Source organism: Populus trichocarpa, chromosome 1 (genome assembly GCF_000002775.5).
Source record: "Populus trichocarpa isolate Nisqually-1 chromosome 1, P.trichocarpa_v4.1, whole genome shotgun sequence".
NCBI classification, from domain to species: Eukaryota; Viridiplantae; Streptophyta; class Magnoliopsida; order Malpighiales; family Salicaceae; genus Populus; species Populus trichocarpa.
The window spans coordinates 47651247-47673859 of NC_037285.2; the positions used below are offsets into that span (position 1 = coordinate 47651247).

Genomic DNA, 22613 nt, shown 5'->3' on the forward strand with positions numbered 1-22613 from the left:
AAAACCAGCCTTCTGAGGCATTATATAGTAAAGATAGGGAGTATTCTCATGATGAACACAGTATAGTATTCAAATGCCCCTTTCTGGTGGATTTCTTTGTCTTCATTATATGACAGATGACTACTCAAGTGACCCTCTCTGGGTAATAACAGTTTTTCTCTTTACATGTAGACTAAGCAATAGCACTAAACAGTACATGGTGAGACAATTCAGATATCAAGGAGAACTGGGCAACAATATCTTAAAACCATGAAAATTGAATATTAATCTGAGGGAAACTCACTAAAGTGTTGAACGAAAATGATTGAACTGTCAAGTAAAGGAAAAAAAAGATTGATGGAATGCAGTAAATGAGGGAGGTTTAGGTAGAGTTGCATTAAGAACATCTGAAGAAAAATCAAGATACATATTTATCATACATTTTTTTTTGACTTCCCATCTTATCATTTCAAGAAAGTAACTATTCTATTACTAAAGGAAGAAATAAAAATAATGTAGCATGTCAGCGAGCAACCTGCATGCCAAATTCAGAATTTGGCTTGTTATTTAGTCCTAAACAATTTATTGGTCTTTATTCATATGGATATTGGAATGTAGAGGCCCTCCTATTTAAGTTGTTTTGCTGATCATGGAATCTTATATCTGTTTTGAACCTTCTATATGTATTCAATGATTATGATTGGCTAAAAAAAATGGTTGATTGACTTAATATGATATCAAGTCTTGGAATAAAGGTTTGAATAATTAAAAAAAAAGACTAAGTTGATTCTGGAATTTGCTTTTTAGATTTGTTGGATAAGGGGTTTATTCGTCCAAGTGTATCTCCACAGGGAGCACCTGTTTTATTTGTAAAGAAAAAGGATGGGTCGATAAGAATGTTTATAAACTATAGGCAGTTGAACAAGGTCATTATTAAGAATAGATACCCACTCCCTCACATTAATGATCTTTTTTTTATCAGTTACAAGGAGCTCATTATTTCTCAAAGATTGATTTGTGATTGGGTTATCACTAGTAAAGGATTAGGAAGGAGGGTGTACCTAAAACTACCTTTAGGACTTGTTATGGGCATTACGAATTCATAATGTTGTCTTTTGGGTTAACAAATGCACCAACAACCTTTATGGACATGATGAACATGGTTTTTAGGCTGTTTATTGATAGTTTTGTTATTGTGTTCATTGATGACATCTTGATGTATTCAAGGAGTGAAGAGAAACATGAAGAGCATTTGAAATTGATGCTTCAAACTCTAAGAGATCATTAGTTGTATGGAAAGTTCTCGAAAAGTGAGTTTTAGTTGGAGAGTGTTGGATTTTTAGGACATGTGGTGTCCAGGAATATGATAGAGGTTGATCCACAGAAAGTGAAGGTAGTTAAGTAGTGGCCTAGATCGACTACAATATCTGAGATTAGGAGTTTCCTGGGTTTAGTAGGATACTACAAGAGGTTCGTGGAGGACTTTTCATGAACTGTTGCTCTGTTGACTAAGTTGACACAGAAAAGTGTCAAGTTTCAATGGTTAGAAGAATGTGAGAAGAGTTTCCTGGAGTTGAAAGAAAGGTTAATTATGGCTCCAATTTTGATAGTACCTTTAGGGTCTAGTGGTTTTACCATGTACTGTGATGCATCTAAAATTGGTTTGGGTTGTGTTTTGATGTAGGATGGTAATGTGATTGCTTATGCCTCGAGAAAGTTGAAGAAGCATGAGAAAAATTACCTCACACTGATTTGGAGATGGTTGCGATAGTGTTTGCCCTTAAGATTTGGAGACTCTACTTGTATAGAGAGACATATGAGATATTTTTAAATCATAAAAGTCTTCAATATATCTTTCAATAGAAGGATCTGAATTTGATACAGAGAAGGTGGATGGAATTACTAAATGATTATGATTGCATAATTCAGTATCACTCGGGCAAGGTGAATGTTGTTATTGATGCCTTAAGCAAAAAATCTATGGGTAGTTTAGATTATATTCAGGAGGTGAGGAGACCCTTGATTAAAGAGTTACACGGGTTGCTAGATGAGAGGGTCAATTTTGAGATTTGAAAATTGGGAGCATTGTTGGCTTACTTTCAAGCTAAGTTAAACTTGGTAGACCGAATTAAAGTAGCTCAAATGAAGGATGAGCAACTTTGTAAGATTTGAGATGAATTGGAGTTTGGGAGAGCTCCAAGTTTTGTTGTCTATAAGGATGGTGTGTTGAGATTTGGTTTCAAGGTGTGTGTGTCTAAGGTGGATGATTTGAAATGAGATGTGATGGTGGAAGTACACCAAACTATCTATATTGTACATCCTGGTTCTAATAAGATGTATAGACTTGAGAGAGTGTTCCTAGTAGAATGGAATGAAGAGGGACATTGCTGAGTTTGTATCTCGATGCTTGACTTGTTAAAGGGTTAAAGGTGAGCATCAGAAACCACTAGGGCTTTTGCAACCATTGTTGCTTTCTGAATGGAAATGGAAGAGGATCACTATAGACTTTGGGTGGTAGTTGACTGTTTGACCAAGTCAACTCATTTCTTGCCAGTAAATGTGACATATGGGTTTGCAAAACTAGCAAGAATCTATGTTAACGAGATCGTAAGGTTGCACAGTGTGCCGATCTCAATTGTGTTCGACAGAGGTCCACAATTCACTTCTCGATTTGGGTGAAGTTTCAGGAAGCTTTAGGGATTAACGTTCAGTTAAGTACTACTTTTCATCCTCAGACCGATGGACAAAATGGGAGGACTATACAAATTTTAGTGGATATGTTAAAAGCTTGTGTGATTGACTTTGGTGTCGGATAGAGCAAATAATTGTTTTTGGTGGAGTTTACATATAACAATAGTTATCAAGCGAACATTGATATGGCTCCATATAAGGCTTTGTATGGCAAGAAGTGTAGATCACCTGTATGTTGGTATGAGGTTGGGGAGAGGAGATTAATGGATCCCGAGTTAATACAAACTACTTCAGATTTGATTAAGGTGATCCGAAATAAGCTTCAAATAGTTCAGAGTAGGCCAAAAAATTACACGGATAAGAGGAGGCGTAATCTAGAATTTTCAATGGATGACAACGTGTTCCTAAAAGTCTCCCTAACTAAAGGAATATTCAGATTTGAAAAGAAAAGAAAGATGAGTCCCAAGTTTATATGGCCCTTTAAGATCTTAAAAACAATAAGGGCAGTGGCATATTAGCTTGCCTTACAGCGTAATCTATCCTTCATACATCCAGTGTGCCATGTTTTGATGTTAAGGAAGTATTTGTCTGATTCATCTCATGTGCTGGAAGTTTAACCGGTTGAGCTGAGAGAAGATATGTCATACGAAGTTAACCGGTGGAAATAGTGGATCGGCAAGTTAGAAAACTTCGGTTGAAGGAAATCACATTGGTTAAGGTTGTGTGGAGCAGACACCCACGTGAAGAAGCGACGTGGGAGCTTGAGGAGGAAATGCTCAACAAGTTTCCATACTTGTTTGAACTTGATGGTAAGACTTCGGTTCTTAAAGTTTAAATTTGAGGATGAATTTTGTTTAACGAGGAAAGTGTTGTAAGACCCAAACTTTTGACCCAAATCCAAGTCCAAGTCAGCCCAAACCCAACCTAAGTTAACCTAGGTGTATAAAGACAAGTTACAAGAGAATTTTTTCTCTCTCTTTTAATTATTGTGTCCATCGTGACCATCCCTTCATCAGACTAGGAATAAGGATTTCAGTTTTTGATCTTGAGTTTTTGGATTCAAGAAAGGTGGAAGTAGCAAGTGGTTTCCTCTCATGTTACTTTCGATTATAGTTTGTTTATGAAAGGATTAAAAAAGAGATTAGAGTTTATAAGGATTTGAAGTTTATGTTGATTCATGATTATTAAAGGTTTAAGGTTAAGTGATTGATTTTGGGTGTGTTGTTAGAAATAAAGATTTGTGAGTTAGTTTGTTTAATTAATTTGTTGTGAGTTAAGAAATTCATTTCAGCTTTGCTGGAAAATTAGACAGAATGGTCTTGAGGTTGAAGATGAAATTATTTTTATTTTGGTCATTGATTTTGAAAATTACAGTTTAGTCCTTAAATTTTAGAAAATTATAATTTGACTCCTAAATGTATTTTGAGATTTTGGGCAGTGTTATTAGGAGGTTAAGGATGATGAATCTTAGTTTGATAATTGATTTGGAATATTTTCAATTTGGTCCTTTAATTTTGGGAATTTACATTTTAGTCCCTAAACTTTAAAAAATTACAGTTCAGTCCCTGGTTTGTTTCTGTACAGAATTGAGGATGGTTTATGGGTGAAATTTCAGTATGGTTATGTATTTACATTTTGGTCCTCCAATTTTAGTAAAATTATGTTTTGGTCCATGTTTTGAAAAATTGTTGTTTTAGTCCCTAAATTTAGGAGACTAAACCTGGTTTTCTTTTATGCGTTGGAATCTTTTATTTGCGTTGTCTTGTGTTGTTTTTTAGTATATTTCCTATATTTATTATGCCTTGATATAGGCATAATAAATATTTATTATTGCTTTGATAATTAGTTGGTGAGAGAGGCACCAGCTTGTGGCGATTAATCCTTCCACAATGGTCATCTTCGAGCATCATCTGATCATCTTTGAGTGTCATCTGATCACTTTCGGGTGTAATCTAATCTCTGACATGCATTCCACTACTTTATGACAATATGCTTAATATATATATATATATATATTAAGATAAATTGACTTGCAAACTATTAATATCTAAATATATATTAAATATTATTCTCTCACTATACTACATAATATGTTTGTTATGAGATTTAATATAGATGGAATGTTCTTTCCATACCGCTAAGCGTTACCAGTCCTGTGTTACGAGCTTTTTTTTCTGACCAGGTTGAACCTGCCACGGTAGATTAAGCAACATTCTTCCCAACAATCTTCAAGTGTAAACACACGATCAATTTGACTCATTAAACTTCCATGGAACCAAGTGTAACGATACTCATTGAGAGGATATTCCATCAAATCACAAGAATTAAGGAAGAACTTCAAAGCTTTGGAGCCTTTCAAATTATGCTATCTACTGCTTCTTTCACATACATTTAAAGTATCATTGAAATCTCCTACTATAAACAGAGGGACATGAACAGCTAGCTTTAGAATTATAAGTTCATCCCACAGAATACTACGTTCGGCGACAGAGGTTTCAGCATAAACCCCCATTATTGCATAGTGATGCATTGTGGCAACATGAAAACCAAAGATTGCTACCCGCTGTCCACCAAATTCAACAGATTCCATCTTAAATTTATTTTCATTCCACAAAGCTAAGATTCCACCATTTCCTTTCTGAGTTAATAGAGTACCACTTAATATTTGACTCATTCCATAGAGTTCTAACAAAACTATCTGAGCAAGAAGACCTCATAGTTTCAAACAAGAAACAGATTTTTAATAGAAGTAGACATGCCTAACCCGCGACAATTCCAGAAAAAGATCTTCATTAAATCTGATTCAAAACCTTACCAGACAACGCTCAGTGCAACAGCTACTATGTTATTGTCCAATTGTCAACCTCCCTTTCCACTTGTCCCTGAATGTCTGCAGAAAAGTCATTCAAAGTCTGCATATCACCAAAGCCATCGGTTAGCATCTTCTGGACCTTTTCTTCTATATTAAAGGTTGACAAGGAAGGCGAAACTTTCCTGTGAAGACGACGAAAATTTCCTTGCTTTATAGCAGACTCCAATGAATCCTTTTCTTGTTCTTCTACTGTATGTTGGACACTACCATTATCTGATAAGATCTTTATCTTCCTTTGTCTTCTTCTAAGAACCATTGGGTGTTTCTGTGTTTGGGATATAGGAAAGTCCTTAAACTTCCCTGTTCTGTTAAGATGCAGGGGATAACATGGTAAAGAACAGGTTTGTTGGGCCTCTTAAAGGCGAAAAGCACATAGTGGTAGAGTGGTTTGGGCTCGATCAGAAGCGGGAACAATGACAAGGGCCTTCTCCACCTCATAATCCGCAAGACTGCTCTCTTCTCCCAAAAATTAATTGTTACTTGAAGATATGCTTTTAATATTAAAAAAAATAAATTAATTTTGGTATTAATACACAAAAATAATTTAAAAATATAAAAAAAATTAATTTTTTTTAGAAATAACTTTTACAACACTCTCAATCATACTATTTGTTCTTAAACATAATAGAGATGAATGATCCTCCATGATTTTGGGAATAAAATCTCTTCTGGAAAAACTGCTTTATTAATATCTCTATCCCAATTGTCACAGCAAAAGTCACTGTGATGTTCTGTATTAAAAAGATAGGAAATGACAACAAAGCCCTTGGAGGCTTAAACAGTAAGTATAATTAAATGAGGGGTATAGTAGTAATTAAATAAAAAGATGATAAATATAAATAGAAAGTAAAAAAGAAAAGAAAAGAGGGATCTGAAATTTTAAGAGAGCAAACTGGCAGGAGAGAAAGGAAAAAGAAGAAGAAGAGAAAAGAGAAATTAGAAGGGAAATAGAAAGGAGTTGAAGAAAATAAGTTAAAAGGGTAAGATTTATGCTTTAATGTGTATAATATGTTTTCTTTAGCTTTAAATTTCGGTTTTGATGACTGTTAGGGTTTGGAAGATTGTGTTTTGGGTTTGATTGATGAATTAATTTGAATATTATGGGTTGATTATTATGGGTAATTGATTAGTTAGTTGATTTTGAGAGATTGTAGGTAAAGATAATGATTTTGAGTTATGATTTGTGTAAATGGTGAATTTTGAGTTAGAAATTTAGAAAGAACAGTAGGTTTTCTGTTGAAATTCTGGGTTGGAGGTTGAAGATGATAAAATTTCGGTTTGGTCCCTCAATTTGTGAAAATTACAGTTTAGTCCCCAAACTTTGGAAAATTACAGATTGGTCCCTGAAGCATATTCCGAGATTCTGAACAGAATAAAATTTGAATTATGGGCAGCATTCCTGTATAGTTATGAAATTTTAACACTTTCAATTTGGTCCTTCAATTTGACAAAATTACAATTTGACCCTAAAAATTTGGAAAAATTCCAGAATGGTCCCTGGAGCATAATGAGATATTCTGGACAGATTTGAGAATTAATTATGGTCATAATTTCAGTATAGTCATGGATTTATGATATTTTTAGTTTGGTCTTTCAATTTGATAAAAGTTACAATTTGACCCTTAAAAATATGATAAATTACAGATTCGTCCCTAGTTGTAATATTAGCTTTTGCAGATTAGTTTGATGAATAATTGAGGGTTATTTAGTGAATTATTACCAATTTTATTATTTGTTTATTATGGATTGGATTTCTGGAAAACCGTTAATGTTGGGTTTTTAGAAAAAATAACTAGTTTAGTCTAAAAACATATAGGGTTATGGAATAGACCCTTAGATAAGTGTATTAAATAGGTTATATGTTCTTTTGAGTTATTCTTGAATATGTCTCATTTGTATTCAGATAATCCTGATATTCTACCGGCGGAACGTCAATAGGATTATCTTCGGTATCTGCTTTTGACTTCTGTTTGCTTTCGAGTCAGGTGAGTGGATAATTTTCCATATGCATGAGAAATTTTATAAATATTTGATTTGTTAATATGAATTGGATCATGCTTCTTGATAACATACATGTTGATTATTATCCTTGTTATGATAAAGCATGATCAATTGTTGAATCTGAATTCTTCATATGAACCAGTATATATTTTGGATTGACTTATAAATTGATAGCTCCTCATTTGATTGATGTCATGAGTTGAGCCTTGAGATATGAGTATGTCTGTTTGATTATGATTATGAACCTTGTTGTTACCCATTTTTAGGCTCCCACAAAAAAAAAATTGAAAATGAAAAAATACAAAAAATATTCGAAAGAAATCCAAAAAATAATAGGAGCGAGAGAAGGACTGGAATGCTGAAAAAAAAAAAAAGAGGAAAAAATTGGTTCAAAAGGTTCAAAAATGCAAAATGTTGAAATTTAACAGTATATTTTTTATTGATAAGAGCCCTGTTGACAAATAAAATTCAAGTTGAGAAAAAAGTCTAAAATCAGATGTTTATGGACTCAATTAAATTTTATCTAAGGTTTAATTGAATTTATGGAGGGTTTGATTACAAGAAAAAATTGATTTTCAAGTCAACTTAAGCTTTTATTGGAAGAAATTAAAGTTTTGGGGTCTAATTATAATTTTGAAGAGTTGATTTAGTCAAATCATGCGCTTAATTGCATAATTATTGAAGTTTGGTGGTCAATTAAGGACTTAATTGAAACAATCCAAAACCAAGGACTAAATAAAAAAAAGGCGCTAAAATCAAGGGGTCTAATTACAATTTTTCCGAGGGGCTTGATTACAAAATTACAAAAACATCCAGGGACCAAATCAGAAATATGCATTTTGAATTAGCAAACGGCGCCGTTTCATTAAGAATTGCGCGCACTGTTCATGGTCTTCTTCAAAAGGAAAGAAACGGCTGGAAATAAAGAGACAGGGAAGCGTTTTTGCAGAGATAGCGGAGCTGTTTCAGGGGAGCATGTCTCACGCGGCCATTACCATATGCATGCCATAACGCACGAATCCTCTGGCTATAAAAGCCAGAAGAAGGATCGAGCAGAGGAGGGGGAAAGGAGAAAGACGAGAACGACAGAAGGAAGAACGCAATAGACAGGAAACAGAGGGAGAGAAGGAGAGAAAAAGAAGAAGAAGAATGAGACAGTGAGGAGATCGAGAGAGGAGAAAGAAGAAGAGTAAGGGAGAGCAGGGGAAACAGAAGCAAACCGAACGGAAGCAGAGGACACGTTGAAGCAGAGAACACAGCATCTCCATCACCGTCACCGCTCTAAAACCAGGTATGTTCACTTCTCTTCTCATTCCCTGCAATATAAATGATGCATGTTAGTATGTAAAAAAAAAAAAAAAAAGACGTAAGGAAGCCAATACTTGAAATCATCAGTTGCAGCATCTGTTTTTTTTCGTTCCTGCTATCTGCAAGAAGGAGATGAACAGTGCGAAGGTAAATTAATTACCTTCGCTCTGTTCATGCACGCGTAAAACATTACGCGTGCATGGATGGTTGGGTTTTGGTCACTGGCAGGGGCCAGTGACCAGGCTGGGCTGGCTAGGTCCAGCCCAGCCCAAAAAATAAATATAAAATAAAATTTTCTTTAAAATTATTTCAAAAAACAATCTTTTTTTTAAAAAAAACATCTGTGATTTTCTGAAATTTTTTACTGCACTTTGATCAATATTGGTTTGTATTTTTATATTATAAAGATACAAATCCGATAATAAAATACCTGGTCTTCGTCAAAAAAAAAAATAATAAAAAAAATATATTTTGTTTTCATGCATACAGCCAAGTCTCTCTCAAAAAATAAATAAATAAATCATATTGTATTTTCAAACAATAAAATTTCAAAAAAAAAAAGTTTTAGCATGCATTTTGGCTTTAATAACCAGTTTATTTAAGTCACGAGAACTGGCCAATATTTCAAAAAATCCAAAAAACTTATTTTGTTTTCTTTTAATATCTGGGGTTACGACCTTATACGTAAGATATATTCCGGATATTAAATTCTTTTGTTGACGTTAGAACGGTTAGGTTTTATCCAATAAGATAAGAATCTCTTTACCGAAGAGAACTTTTCTTAAAATATCGACGAACCAATAAATAGAAAACACAACAAGACTTTAAATTTTTATCAGGCAATAAAACAATGCAGCTTACCTTAGGTATGACGTATTTGGGGTGCTAATATCTTCCCTTTACGCAACCAGTCCCCGTACCCGATCTCTGAGACCAGTTAGGGTTCCTAGTGACCAAAATACTAGGTGGCGACTCCCATTCCATTTTTCCACTAATAAAAGACAAGAATTCCTTGTCTCCACACATTTGCCGCATTAGATAAGATTTTGAGGGTGAATGTTTTCGCCGCGACGCCGCACACGTGCGACGGAATGACGACTCCACTGGGGACCTTGTGAATTGAGCTTTGTTTTTGTTTGATAATTGTGTTTTGTTTGGTTTGCGTGTTTTCTATTAATAAGTTTATTTTATTTATTTATTTATTTATTTTTCCACACTTTAATTTCTATACATATATGATCATGCATTTTATAGAAATGCCTCGTGCATCACATGCTTTAATTCTTTGGAAAGCACACACAAGCTTCTAAGTTAGGTGGAGAATTAGCGATCTGCCCTATGACTAATGGTCAGGGTTCAGATGTGTGAAACACCCAACTCATATATGTAATTTATCATATTTTTAAGGGTCAAATTGCAACTTTTGTCAAATTGAAGGACCAAACTGAAATTGTCATAAATCCATTACTATACTGAAATTATGACCATAATTAATCCTCAATTCTGTCCAGAATATCTCACTATACTCCAGGGACCATTCTGGAATTTTTCCAAAATTTTAGGGTCAAATTGTAATTTTTGTCAAATTGAGGACCAAACTAAAATTTGTCATAAATCCATGAATATACTGAAATTCTGGCCATAATTAATCCTTAATTCTGTCCAGAATATCTCATTATGCTCCAGGGACCATTCTGGAATTTTACCAAATTTTTAGGGTCAAATTGTAATTTTTGTCAAATTGGAGGACTAAGTTGAAAGTGTTAAAATGTCATAACTATACAGTAATTCTGCCCATAATTCATATTTCATTCTGTCCAGAATCTCGGAATAGGCTCCAGGGACCAATCTGTAAATTTTCCAAAGTTTGGGGACTAAACTGTAATTTTCCAAAATTGAGGGACCAAATTGAATTTTCGTCATCTTCAACCTCCAACCCAGAATTTCAACAGAAAACCCACTGTTCTCTCCAAATTTATAACACAAATTCACCATTCAAACAAAAAATCATAACTCAAAATCAGCATCTTTTAATTCAATCTCTCAAAATCAACCAAATAATCCTTCAACTCCTTCCTATTTCCCTTTTAATTTCCCTTTTTTCTCTTCTTCTTTTTCTTTCTCCCTTCTCCCTTCTCTCTCACGGTTTACTCTCAAAATATTCAGATCTCTTTTTTTTTTCTTTCTATTTATATTTATCAAGTTTGTTGAATTACCACTATACCCCTTATTCATTTATTCCAACTTTTAAGCCTCCAAGAACTTTATTGTATTTTCCTACTCATTAATTCAAAACATTACACAGATATTACCACACTTCTGCACCACTCCATATATTGCATGAACATGGCCTCTGCTAGGATTTAAAAAATTAACTTTCAAGTACTAATTTTTATAAAGTGTTTTTTTATAAATATATCAAAATAATTTTTTTATATTTTTTATATTTTATTTTTATCATTAGCACATTAAAACAATAAAAAAATAAAAAAAATTAATTTAAAATAAAAAAAAACTTTCAAAAAATTTCAAAAACACATTACATGGTAATATTAAACAGAACCTAAGTCATTCAATTATCTTTCCAGGCATTTTCTCAAAATATGTAATATCAACGTATATCAAGCAATGTGTACTCTGAAGGAATAAAATAGAATTTTAATAATAAAAAAAAAGTTATCTAAGAGCTAAGTTAAAGATAATTTTATAGTATTTATGGAATAATTGGTAATATTCTATTAGAAAAACTTTTAAGATATTTTATTAGATATTTACCGTGTTTGTTTTGAAGAAAAAACCAAATACAAAAAAAAAAGAAAAATAAAATTTATAATTTATAAAAAATAATAAAAATATCTTCACCTTGAATTTTTTTTCTCCTAATAATATTTATTTTTTTCTTTAAAGTAGGCTAAAAAATAATTAATTTGATATCTTAAGACTGCTTTTCTAACTCCTAAGTTCTAATTATTATTTTGTTTCTCTAAAAAAGGGTGGGCTATTGGTCCGTACAATAGTTGGCATAACTAATCCCAATAATTAAAAGAAAAAACTAAAAATGAATGAGTGTTTTACTATGCATTTTAATGTTTTTGCCGTCAAGATTATCACCCAATGAAGTGAAGATTTGGAGGCAAAATAATCTTTTTATGAGATTTAATTGACATTACCAAATTGAATAGAGATAAATCAATAATTTTTTTTTATACAGTAAAATAATTTAATTAACCTTAAAAATAAAAATATTATCATATATAAGATTTTTAGTTTTTTCACATTTTTTAGACCAACAATTAACTAAAGTACCTCTAGAAACAAAATTGACTAAACAGGCGAGAGCTTTTTTATCCTTTAATAATAGTTATTTTATTAAAATTAAGTATATAGAAAAATAATTTGATATTTTAATAAATATATAAATGTTATTAAAAAAAGTTGTTAATGTGTACAGTGCACGCGTCACTCGAGTGGGATGAGCCTACCTACTTCAGGTGGTGCATACGATGTCGCCTATGGCCAAACATCGTCTTCCTAGGCAACACTAGATTCTCCTCAACGACTCGTGTGGAGAACAGACCTTGGATTTGGCGCCGCCAACCTTTTTTTTTTTCTCTATCTTTCTTGATTCCTATGTTAAGCCTTCTAATTTTATTAAAACAACCATTCAATTTTATTTTCACTTAGATTTAATTTATATTCTTTTGATTCATATTTGGTTTCTTTGAAATAATTTTTAAAATTATAATTTTTTTTATTTCATTTTTTTTTTAAATTTCATCTATCATATTTGGTCCTCATTCTTTTTATTGCTATTTTTTTGTTTTTTAATCCTTCTCTTGATTTATTTTAGTTTTCAATTTCATCCCTTATTATATTATTTTATTTAGTTTTTATACCAGATTTGATCATCATTCTTTTTATTGCTATTTTTATTGTTTTTTTAACCATTTCCTCATTAATTTTATTTTTTAATTTCATCCCTCATTGCTTTATTTCATTTAATTTTTATGTCAAATTTAGTCTTCATTATTTTGATTACTATTTATTTTTTAAAAAATTTTTGGATGATTGAGAATTTTATTTCATGATTTTTTATTACAAAGTAACATAGTCTCATGACCCGAGTCATAGATTTCAAAGATTAGCTCAATTTAACTTTGGTTCCTTTGTTAAGTTCTTTGTTTAATTTTTTTTATTTCATTATTTAACATTAGGTTATTCGGCATTCTGCTTCGTGATTTTTTTTTATTTTTTTTCTATAAGGTTATTTCAATATCATATCTCAGATAACAAATTACTCGAGTTAACTCCAGTTAACTCAGGGTTTTCTTTCAACTTTTTATTTATTTATTTATTACAGTTTCACATTTTATTATTTAGCTTGCTTGAGAGTTGATTTTCATTATTTGTTTTTTACAAGGTCTCGATCTCACAAGAGGGCGGCGACTTTTGCATGCTAACTAGAGTAATGTTTTTTTGTCTTTTTTTAAATTGATTTTTTATTTATTTTTCATCATTCAATGTTTTATTAGTTGGTAATTGAGCGTTGAATTTTTTTTTATGAAATTATCTCGTTCTCATTTATTTTTTATTTTTATCAAATAATATCATTGAAATATTTTAAAGATAGAATGTATTTTTTTTATAATATTAGCAACTATTTTTTTTATTATCAGTTATTGTTTTTTATTATTGATAATTTTTTTATAATTATATTATAAAACTAACAAAATTTATTGAAATTGTTCAAATCAATAACTCAGGTTTTAAATTCTTCATCCTCTTTTAAAAGTGTTATTATTGTGTGAGCATTACTTTTTATGTAACGAAAAATTTGACCTGGTCGTGGCGTATCGAAAACCTCTCTAAAGTTAAGGACTAATTATGGTGGGTTTAACGAAACAAACGCAGCCTTATTAATAGACACTTAATTGCCAACGTAGCTTCTAAACCTATTTTTAGAATTGCGTTCTGAACATAAATTAGTTAAGATTTATTTATTTTATTTAAAATTAATTTTTTATACTTTTTAATAGTTGGTGTTAAAAATAATTTTTAAAATATTAAAAAATATTTTAATATATTTTTTAATAAAAATTACTTTAAAAAATAAAACAACCTAACTTTTAAAACTATTACATGTAGTAGGTACCACTGACGGTTTTTGTTTGACCACGCCTTAATTTGTTCCCTAAACAAGATACTGTTTCAAGAAAAAATCACTGTGAAGCAAGTAGTTTGCCTTAAGTCAGGCTCAGTCATAGTTGGAATCTCTATGATCTTGATAAAATTGAATTAGTAACATTAATTAATCCTTAAAACTTAGCTGGTTGTTAAGGAAATGTGTTTTTTTCTCATGATTTTTTTTTTTGGATTTGAACATTGAAATTAATAAATATGAAGATTTATTAAATTCTTAAAAATATATTAAATCAATGTAAAAATATCTAAATTTATTAGATTTATTTGATATTGATTTAAAGATAACTCCTTGATAAAAAAAAAAAAAAATTAGTGACGATATCTTAAAAAATCCAAGTAGTTTAGGAATAGGACTCTCGAGTTGGATAATTGATTAATCAATTAGTTCTAACAATCTCATCCATTTTCCCTATCCAAGGTTGTTGATAGCTTATACTTGGTGTTTAGTAAGTTAATGTAGCTTTTGACTAATACATGCAAAAGGTTCCTTTTGATGGAGGTAGGGACTCTTCGATGTTTAAATAAGTATCTTTTTAGAGAGAAAAAATACAATAATATTCTAGAGATAGATGCTCTGAATATATATATATATATATAAAGTAGAGAATGAAGATTGTGAACCTTTTTGTTCCGAAGGTCTTATGTTGTATTTATAACTCATGATTATGTGAAGTGGAGGGTCTGAAGTGTAATTTTACCTTGATAGCATTTAATAAGAGATAAATATCTCTTATATCTATATTAATATTTGATGGAAATATAGTGGGTTTTTGAAGGACTTTTATGTACCAAAAAGGGGTAAGGAGATTAAGTTTCAAGATGTCAAATGTAGCTAAACTCATGGAAGCTGAGTTTTTCCCCTAGGTTAGACTCAAAGGAGGCGAGTCATTCCCTTGGACACGTTCAAGGGAGGATTGTCATTATGTTAGGCGTCTCGAAGGGAGGAAAGTCATTTTCTTGAGTGTGCCAATGAAGGTTGTGGTGGAGCTTGGCATATTGCCAAGTCCACGTACCTTGAACTTGGTTGATTGTCAAGTCCAAATACATTAGGTATGACATGTTTGTCAAACCCACATTATCTTAGACTTGGCTAATTACTATGTCCAGGTACCTTGGACATGGTTAATTGCCAAGTCCTAATATATTGGGTCTAACACGTTTGCCAGAGACTCACGTTACATTAGACTTAGCTAACCGCCAAGTCCATGTACCTTGGATTTGCTGACTATCAAGTCTAGATACTTCGGGTCTAATATATTTGTCAGATCCACGTTACTTTGAACTTTGTTGACTGTCAAGTCCAGACACCTTGAGTTTGGTTGACTGTCAAGTCAATGTATCTTAAACTTGGCTGATTACCAAGTGTTCATGCATCTTGGTTTTTATATTTTGATTTAAGAAGATTTTTATTTATGAAAATCTTAATAAATAGTTAAGTAGCATTTCAACTATCATCAAATATTAATTAATTTGGAGAACATTTTTGTTTAGGATTCAGGACTTGTCCATTACAACACAAGAGAAATGAATTGAGAATATAGTTTGATGGGGCACCAGGTCGGTCCACAAGAAAGAGTAAGATGCCCATTGTCTTCCCAATTTTTTCTCAAGTCATCATCCATCCTGAAGACCTTTTCCAAGCATTATAGAATTCCTTATCAGAGACGCTTTCCTTAAAGCCATGCCTTCTAAAGGAAAAAGGAAAGTCTCACTCAACTGAAAAAAAATAATCGAAGGCTAAAGAGAAACATGGAGACTGTGGGCTGGGAATCTCACGTCCGGTCTTTAAAGTAAGGCAATACAATCATTGTGTCTACAGGGGCCTGCATCATTTTCTACACAGCGTTTGGATAATTCTCAACGATTTTCATAATATGTTTGAAAAATCACATAAAAAATCAGAATAGATGACATTTTCTGTGACGTAAGTTTACAATTTTCCAAATGTTTTGACATCCACTACACCAACTACAAGCCGTGGCCTAATGCTGTGATCATTGGTCGTAAATGAGTGAACCAGAAGACATTAGATGTCACGACCAATGCCTTCTTGAGTGTCTTTGAAAGCATTGTAGAAGAACCTATAGTTCAAGAGTGTTTTTTGCTGCTGCCACTCGTTTAGAAGGGCTTCATCAATCAAATCAACCTGGCCATAGACAAAAAACCACAAATGTCCTTTAACTTCAACAGTAAATAAAATGCCTCTAGAATATCAGAAAGTTCATGTGATGAGACCAAACAAATTTCCAAGAAGGTGATAAATGAATGCATGATCATTGCCTGTTGTTTGAGAAGCCTATAAATATGCTTTGAAGTACTTTAAAGCAGCCTAACAAGCATTTATGCCCTACTGTAAATGTTGACTAAATAAAAAAAAGGCAGGAAAGGTGGGAAAAGGGATCAATTTTAGCAAAATCTTTCTTTATAAATTCATGGCCCACATGACATGCATACATGATTCTCAGTCTATCATGCTCTAAGCAATTCTCCTATTATCTTCCAACCCCGGAAGAGCCCACAATCACATTCACTTTCGTTTGCATTGATTAAGCATAAAGAGCAAAAAGTGTACCAAAAGAATGGTCTCCCCTTTACCTGTATTCCTACGAGCTCGAAATATAATTACAAGTGCAATAATGACCAGCTTGTAGACCTTGACAGAATATTAGCACACAAAATTTAAAAATTCTTACTCACAAACCATCACTTCTGTTTGCGTGATGGACCCTAAATCCAGTAAATGGAGAGGGTCAAGCAAAAATCAGTTCTTCATGATCTTAGCTATCATTTTACTTCAACACCAGCTTCATATTCCTGTAATACATGCTGAGACTGCAAAGAAAGTGAGTTTAAATATTTCAGGCAAAGTACAACTCTGTATGTATAAGTGGTTTATAAATGGAAATTTTTCCAGGTGCACATTGTGTATATGGGAGAGAAGAGGCATGAGGATCCAGCAACAACCAAAAAAACTCACTATGAAATGCTGTCGACATTGTTAGGCAGGTATGATTACACCAACATCCCTCATGAAAATAAAGGTTGATATGATTTGTAATTTTACATAAAACAGCTAAAAGTTTCCTCTGCTCTGTTGAAGTAAGGAAGCAGCACAGAGTTCAATTCTCTACAGCTATAGGCATGGCTTTTCTGGGTTCGCTGCAAGAATTACAGAGTCTCAGGCGGCAGAAATTGCAGGCACGATAATTTCTCAAAACTCTATTAGTCGGTTAAAATATTTCAATTCATTAAGAGATTGTTTACTTTAAATTGCAGAGTTTCCTGGTGTTGTTCAAGTAATTCCAAATGGGATTCACAAGCTTCACACGACTAGAAGTTGGGAATTCATTGGTCTCAAACATCATTCTCCACAAAATCTGTTAACACAAAGCAACATGGGCCAAGGAACTATCATTGGTGTTATTGATTCAGGTTTTTTTTCTTTCTTTCTTCGGTAGCTGACATCAATTCTTTCACAGGGTCATTGAAAATTGGGTTGGTATGTAATTCTGCAGGAGTGTGGCCAGAATCCAAAAGTTTTCATGATGAAGGCATGGGGCCAGTGCCATCTCGTTGGAAAGGAACATGTCAGCAGGGTGAGCACTTCAAGCCATACAATTGCAACAGAAAGATCATTGGGGCACGCTGGTTCGTAAAAGGATTTCAGGATCAAATACATTTCAACACAACTGAAAGCAGGGAATTCATGTCGCCGCGGGATGGAGATGGCCATGGCACTCATACAGCTTCTACAGCAGCTGGTAATTTCGTTGCAAAAGCAAGCTATAAAGGACTAGCTACAGGTTTAGCAAGAGGAGGAGCACCTCTTGCTCACTTAGCCATTTATAAGGTTTGTTGGAACATTGAAGATGGAGGATGCACCGACGCAGATATTCTGAAAGCATTTGACAAAGCCATACATGATGGAGTAGATATCCTATCTGTGTCTATTGGCAATGACATTCCTTTGTTCTCTTATGCCGATATGCGTAATTCAATTGCAATTGGCTCCTTTCATGCAACTTCAAAGGGAATCACAGTAGTCTGTTCAGCAGGAAATGATGGCCCTATCTCGCAGACAGTTGCGAATACAGCACCTTGGCTCACCACTGTTGCAGCCTCTACAATTGACAGGGCCTTTCCAACCGCTATTATACTTGGAAACAACAAAACCCTCAGGGTAAGGTTATAATGTTGAAACAAATCAGACTAATATAGACCGTGCTAAGTTTCTTTTTGGCTTGTTGAATTCAGGGTCAATCTATTACTATAGGTAAGCATACTCACAGATTTGCGGGCCTTACATACTCTGAACGCATAGCTTTGGATCCAATGGTTTCGAGGTAAGATCACTCCTTTTTCTGTTCTTTGAAGAGCTATTATTTTCTTCGTACATCCTGTGAGCTTTAACATTCCATATCTTCAGCCAGGATTGTCAGCCTGGAAGTCTAAATCCAACATTAGCGGCAGGAAAAATCATACTTTGTCTCTCAAAATCAGATACACAGGATATGTTTTCTGCTTCAGGATCTGTGTTTCAAGCAGGAGGCGTTGGACTCATATATGCGCAATTTCACACTGATGGGATTGAGTTATGCGAGTGGATTCCATGCGTCAAAGTAGATTATGAAGTAGGGACACAGATACTTTCCTACATTAGACAAGCTAGGTAAGGACTGTGAAGAGGTCGAGGCGCGCGCGCGCACACACACACACACACACGAAGCTTGGTTATACGAAAATATATGACGTTCCTTTAACATCGTATGAAGGTCTCCAACTGCAAAGCTGAGTTTTCCAAAGACTGTTGTTGGCAAAAGGGTATCTCCTCGACTTGCTTCATTCTCCTCCAGAGGACCAAGTTCAATTACTCCAGAAGTTCTAAAGGTATATAAAATAAACTAAATTCGTATCCAATAAAAAATAGTCCTGAAACAGAATTACTAATAGCCAAATATATGAAATCTTGAAAATAGGCAATGTTTAGTGTTCGCTTGTCATTTCAATGTGTATAATGTCATCATTAATGTCTGATTCATGATGGTAGCCTGACATAGCCGCACCGGGTGTGGACATCTTAGCTGCATATACACCAGCCAACAAAGACCAAGGTGACTCGTATGAATTCCTATCAGGAACTTCAATGGCTTGTCCCCATGTATCAGGAATTGTAGCTCTCATTAAATCCTTACATCCAAATTGGTCTCCTGCAGCCATAAGATCAGCTCTTGTCACAACTGGTCAGTCAAATTCAAACCTCAATTATTTAATGCATTTTACAGGTTAATAGCAAAAGTCTGACGAAATGAAACAAACTGCAGCTTCCCAAACTGGAACAGATGGAATGAAAATCTTTGAGGAGGGCTCAACAAGAAAGGAAGCAGACCCATTTGACATGGGTGGGGGACATGTCAATCCTGAAAAAGCAGCGTATCCAGGCCTTGTTTATGACACCACCACAGAGGAATATATTCAATACCTTTGCTCCATAGGCTACAGTAGTTCATCCATTACCAGGTTAACCAATACCAAAATCAATTGCGTGAAAAAGACCAATACTAGACTTAACCTCAATCTCCCTTCAATCACCATTCCAAACCTGAAAAAAAAAGTAACAGTGACAAGAAAAGTGACAAATGTGGGAAATGTTAATTCAGTGTACAAAGCTATAGTTCAGGCTCCAATTGGCATAAGCATGGCAGTAGAGCCTAAAACTTTAAGTTTCAACAGGATCAACAAAATTCTGTCCTTCAGAGTTACCTTCTTGTCGAGTCAGAAAGTTCAGGGGGAATATAGATTTGGGAGCCTAACATGGACTGATGGTGAGCATTTTGTTAGGAGTCCAATATCTGTACGTGATAGGGAGATATTAGATTATTGATCCGTGCTACGCTATGAGTTGGGTTAAATTTTATTTAAATAAAAAAAATCCAAATGTTGCCAATGTTTTAATTTTTTTATATTGCAAAAGAAATATTAAATTATGTAAGGATTAATCCGATATGACTCAGTTGACTTTGCATGTTCAAAACATCCATAATAAACTGTAAAACTATAGTTTGACTAATAAATTTTTTTAACATGACATCTTTTTTTTTTTTAAGATAACAACATATTGGATTGATTTGGATCAACCCAAGTTAACATGTCAAATTCACGACCCAGGTTATGAGACTATGATAACCCTATAAAAAATAAACCAAAACAAATTATGAAGCATAATTTTCAATCAATCAATTTTGAAGGATAAAATTGAAAAATAATCAATTAAAATGACCTAAAAAGGCAAACCAAGTTAACTTGTTAAACCCGCGACCCTAGTTACCTCATAAAAAGCAAATCAAAACAAATTAAAAAAGTTCAATTCTTAATCAATCCAATGTAGAAGGATGAGATTAAAAAAATCAATTAAAAAATGAATCAAGTTAATCCGTCAAACTTATAACTCGGGTAATGAGACGAAGATAACTTTATAGAAAGAAAATAAAAGAAAATGACCTGATTTAACCCGCAAAATCCATGACTCTAATAAATGAGAATGAGAGTTCAATTCAAAGCAAATCATGAAACCCAATTCCCAATAAAACACGATATTAAATGATAAAATTGAGAGGAAAAAAAAGTCAATTAAAAAAACAAAGTCAACTGAGTTAACCCACTAAACCCTCGACCTACGTCATGAGACGTGGACAACCTAATAAAAAGCAAATCCAATGTTGAAGGACCCGTGACTCGGGTCATGAGACCAAGATAACCTCTTAGAAAGAAAATAGAAAAAACAACTTGATTTAACTAGGATTAAAATGTCAAAACTCACACCCCTGATCATGAGACCAAGATATTCCTATAAAAAAACAAATCAAAATAGATTAGGAATTTCAATTCTCAATCAACAAAATTAAAAAAAAAATTCAATTACAAAAAACAAACAAACAACCTGAATTAACTCAGGTTAACCTGTTAAGCATTATTCTCAGTTTATGAGACCAGAAAACCTAATAGAAAGCAAATAAAACAAATTATGAAGTCTAATTTTCAATTAACTCGATCTTAAAGGATGAAATTGAAGAAAAAAAATAATTAACAAACAAAACTCAAGCCAACTAGGTTAACAAGCCAAACTCACAATCCATGTCATTAGAGTGAGATAACCTAATAAAATACAAATCTAATATTAAAGGATAAAATTTTAAAAAATAATTGAAAAGAAGTCAAAGAAGAAGAAAAAACACTTATGCAAACAATATCATGGGTTTGCTAGGTATATTCATGCATAAAATGTCTTTAGAAAACCAATTTTGAATTCATATTGCATGAACATATAGTCGATTTTAACTTTGATAGTTTTTTAGATTTGATACCTCATCTATGATTCAATGTTTTGATTTTTTTTGTTAGTTGTTTTATTCAAACATGTTTGTTTATGATATTGTGACATGTTTGAATAAAAAAAGTATGTTTTGGACATTAAAAATGTCATTTCTAGGCCTTGACAGTGGCTACCTTTGATGGGTTTATGGCTAAGTTTCTAGGCAATGTTCTTTGTGTTCTTGGAAAAAACATTGCCTTAGCCTCATGATTTTAACCAAGTTTGGTCCATTTCTTTGCACAGACACCTTCGTTATGTTTGATTAGTAGATAATGTAGTATTTATTTGCATCAATAACATGTTTTTGATGGTTTTTAATCCTAGAGTTTTGGTTTAGAACTAAAACTCATTTTGATAAAATCATGTTGATTCTTTGATAATTGAAGTGAATGGATGCTAAATTATTGATCCTTGTATGATGTTTAACATGTAAGTGCCTTTTTTTTTTACCAAATCTGGTCTGTTTTGGAACCTACGTTGCCAATTGGGTTTCGGTGTTCTTCATGTTATTGGTGTTCATATTTTTTATGTGTTTGATCCGTTTTGTTCAAGAATTTTTTAGATTTTATGTTTTTTAGGTGTTTAATCTATTTTTTTGCTTTGGTTTTGTTTTTTGGTTGTTACAGGTCAAATCAAGATTTTTTTATTCGATTTATGGTTGAAACAAAAATTTTAGGTCAACTTAATAGGGTCAAATTAGGTCAAAAGTTTAAGACCCTGTTTGGTTTCCCATGTTTTTGTTAATGAGTTTTTTTGGTTAAATAGTGTGTTTGGAAAACACCCCTTAGGCATATTTTGGGTAGTTTTATTTCAAAACAAAATGGGATTTTGCCAAACAAAGTCTAAAAAAATAAAGATAAAAAAAAATATTTTATTTTTTCTTACATATGGCCAAAAATCATAAGATTATTTAAACATATTTTTAAAGAAAAAATTAAAATACTTTGGCATGTTTTTTTTTTTAAATTGCATGCATTTTACAACAAGTTTATAAAATTCCAAAGGATTTTGGCCTATATTTAAAAATTATTTTTGGCAAGAAAATATTATTCACTTTTAATATAATAACTAGGGATAGTATTTATATTATTCACTTTTAATATATGAATAAAAAACCTAAAAAGGTTAATATCCAAAATATTATTAGGGGTACTAATTTTATTACTCACTTTAATATAAGGATAAAAAAAA

General features: G+C 32.7%; 1 protein-coding gene across 7 annotated transcripts; it reads left to right on the forward strand.

Moving 5' to 3' along the window:
• The first annotated feature begins 6412 nt into the window (after positions 1–6412).
• Positions 6413–20005, forward strand: LOC7491417 (subtilisin-like protease SBT3.3). 7 transcript variants are annotated; one of them, XM_024600524.2, is made up of 12 exons: positions 6413–6522; positions 7446–7527; positions 8360–8834; positions 16968–17059; positions 17154–17251; positions 17330–17485; positions 17569–18233; positions 18308–18396; positions 18480–18722; positions 18826–18940; positions 19101–19293; positions 19375–20005. In XM_024600524.2, exons 4-12 carry the CDS (start codon positions 16983–16985, stop codon positions 19932–19934), a joined length of 2196 nt encoding a protein of 731 aa, XP_024456292.2. In that variant the 5' UTR covers positions 6413–6522; positions 7446–7527; positions 8360–8834; positions 16968–16982; the 3' UTR covers positions 19935–20005. The 7 variants fall into 7 exon arrangements, with proteins under 7 accessions (XP_024456292.2, XP_052306089.1, XP_024456295.2 ...); XM_052450129.1 differs by having other exon boundaries at positions 8493–8834; XM_024600527.2 differs by lacking the exon at positions 8360–8834.
• The last annotated feature ends 2608 nt before the right edge of the window (positions 20006–22613 follow it).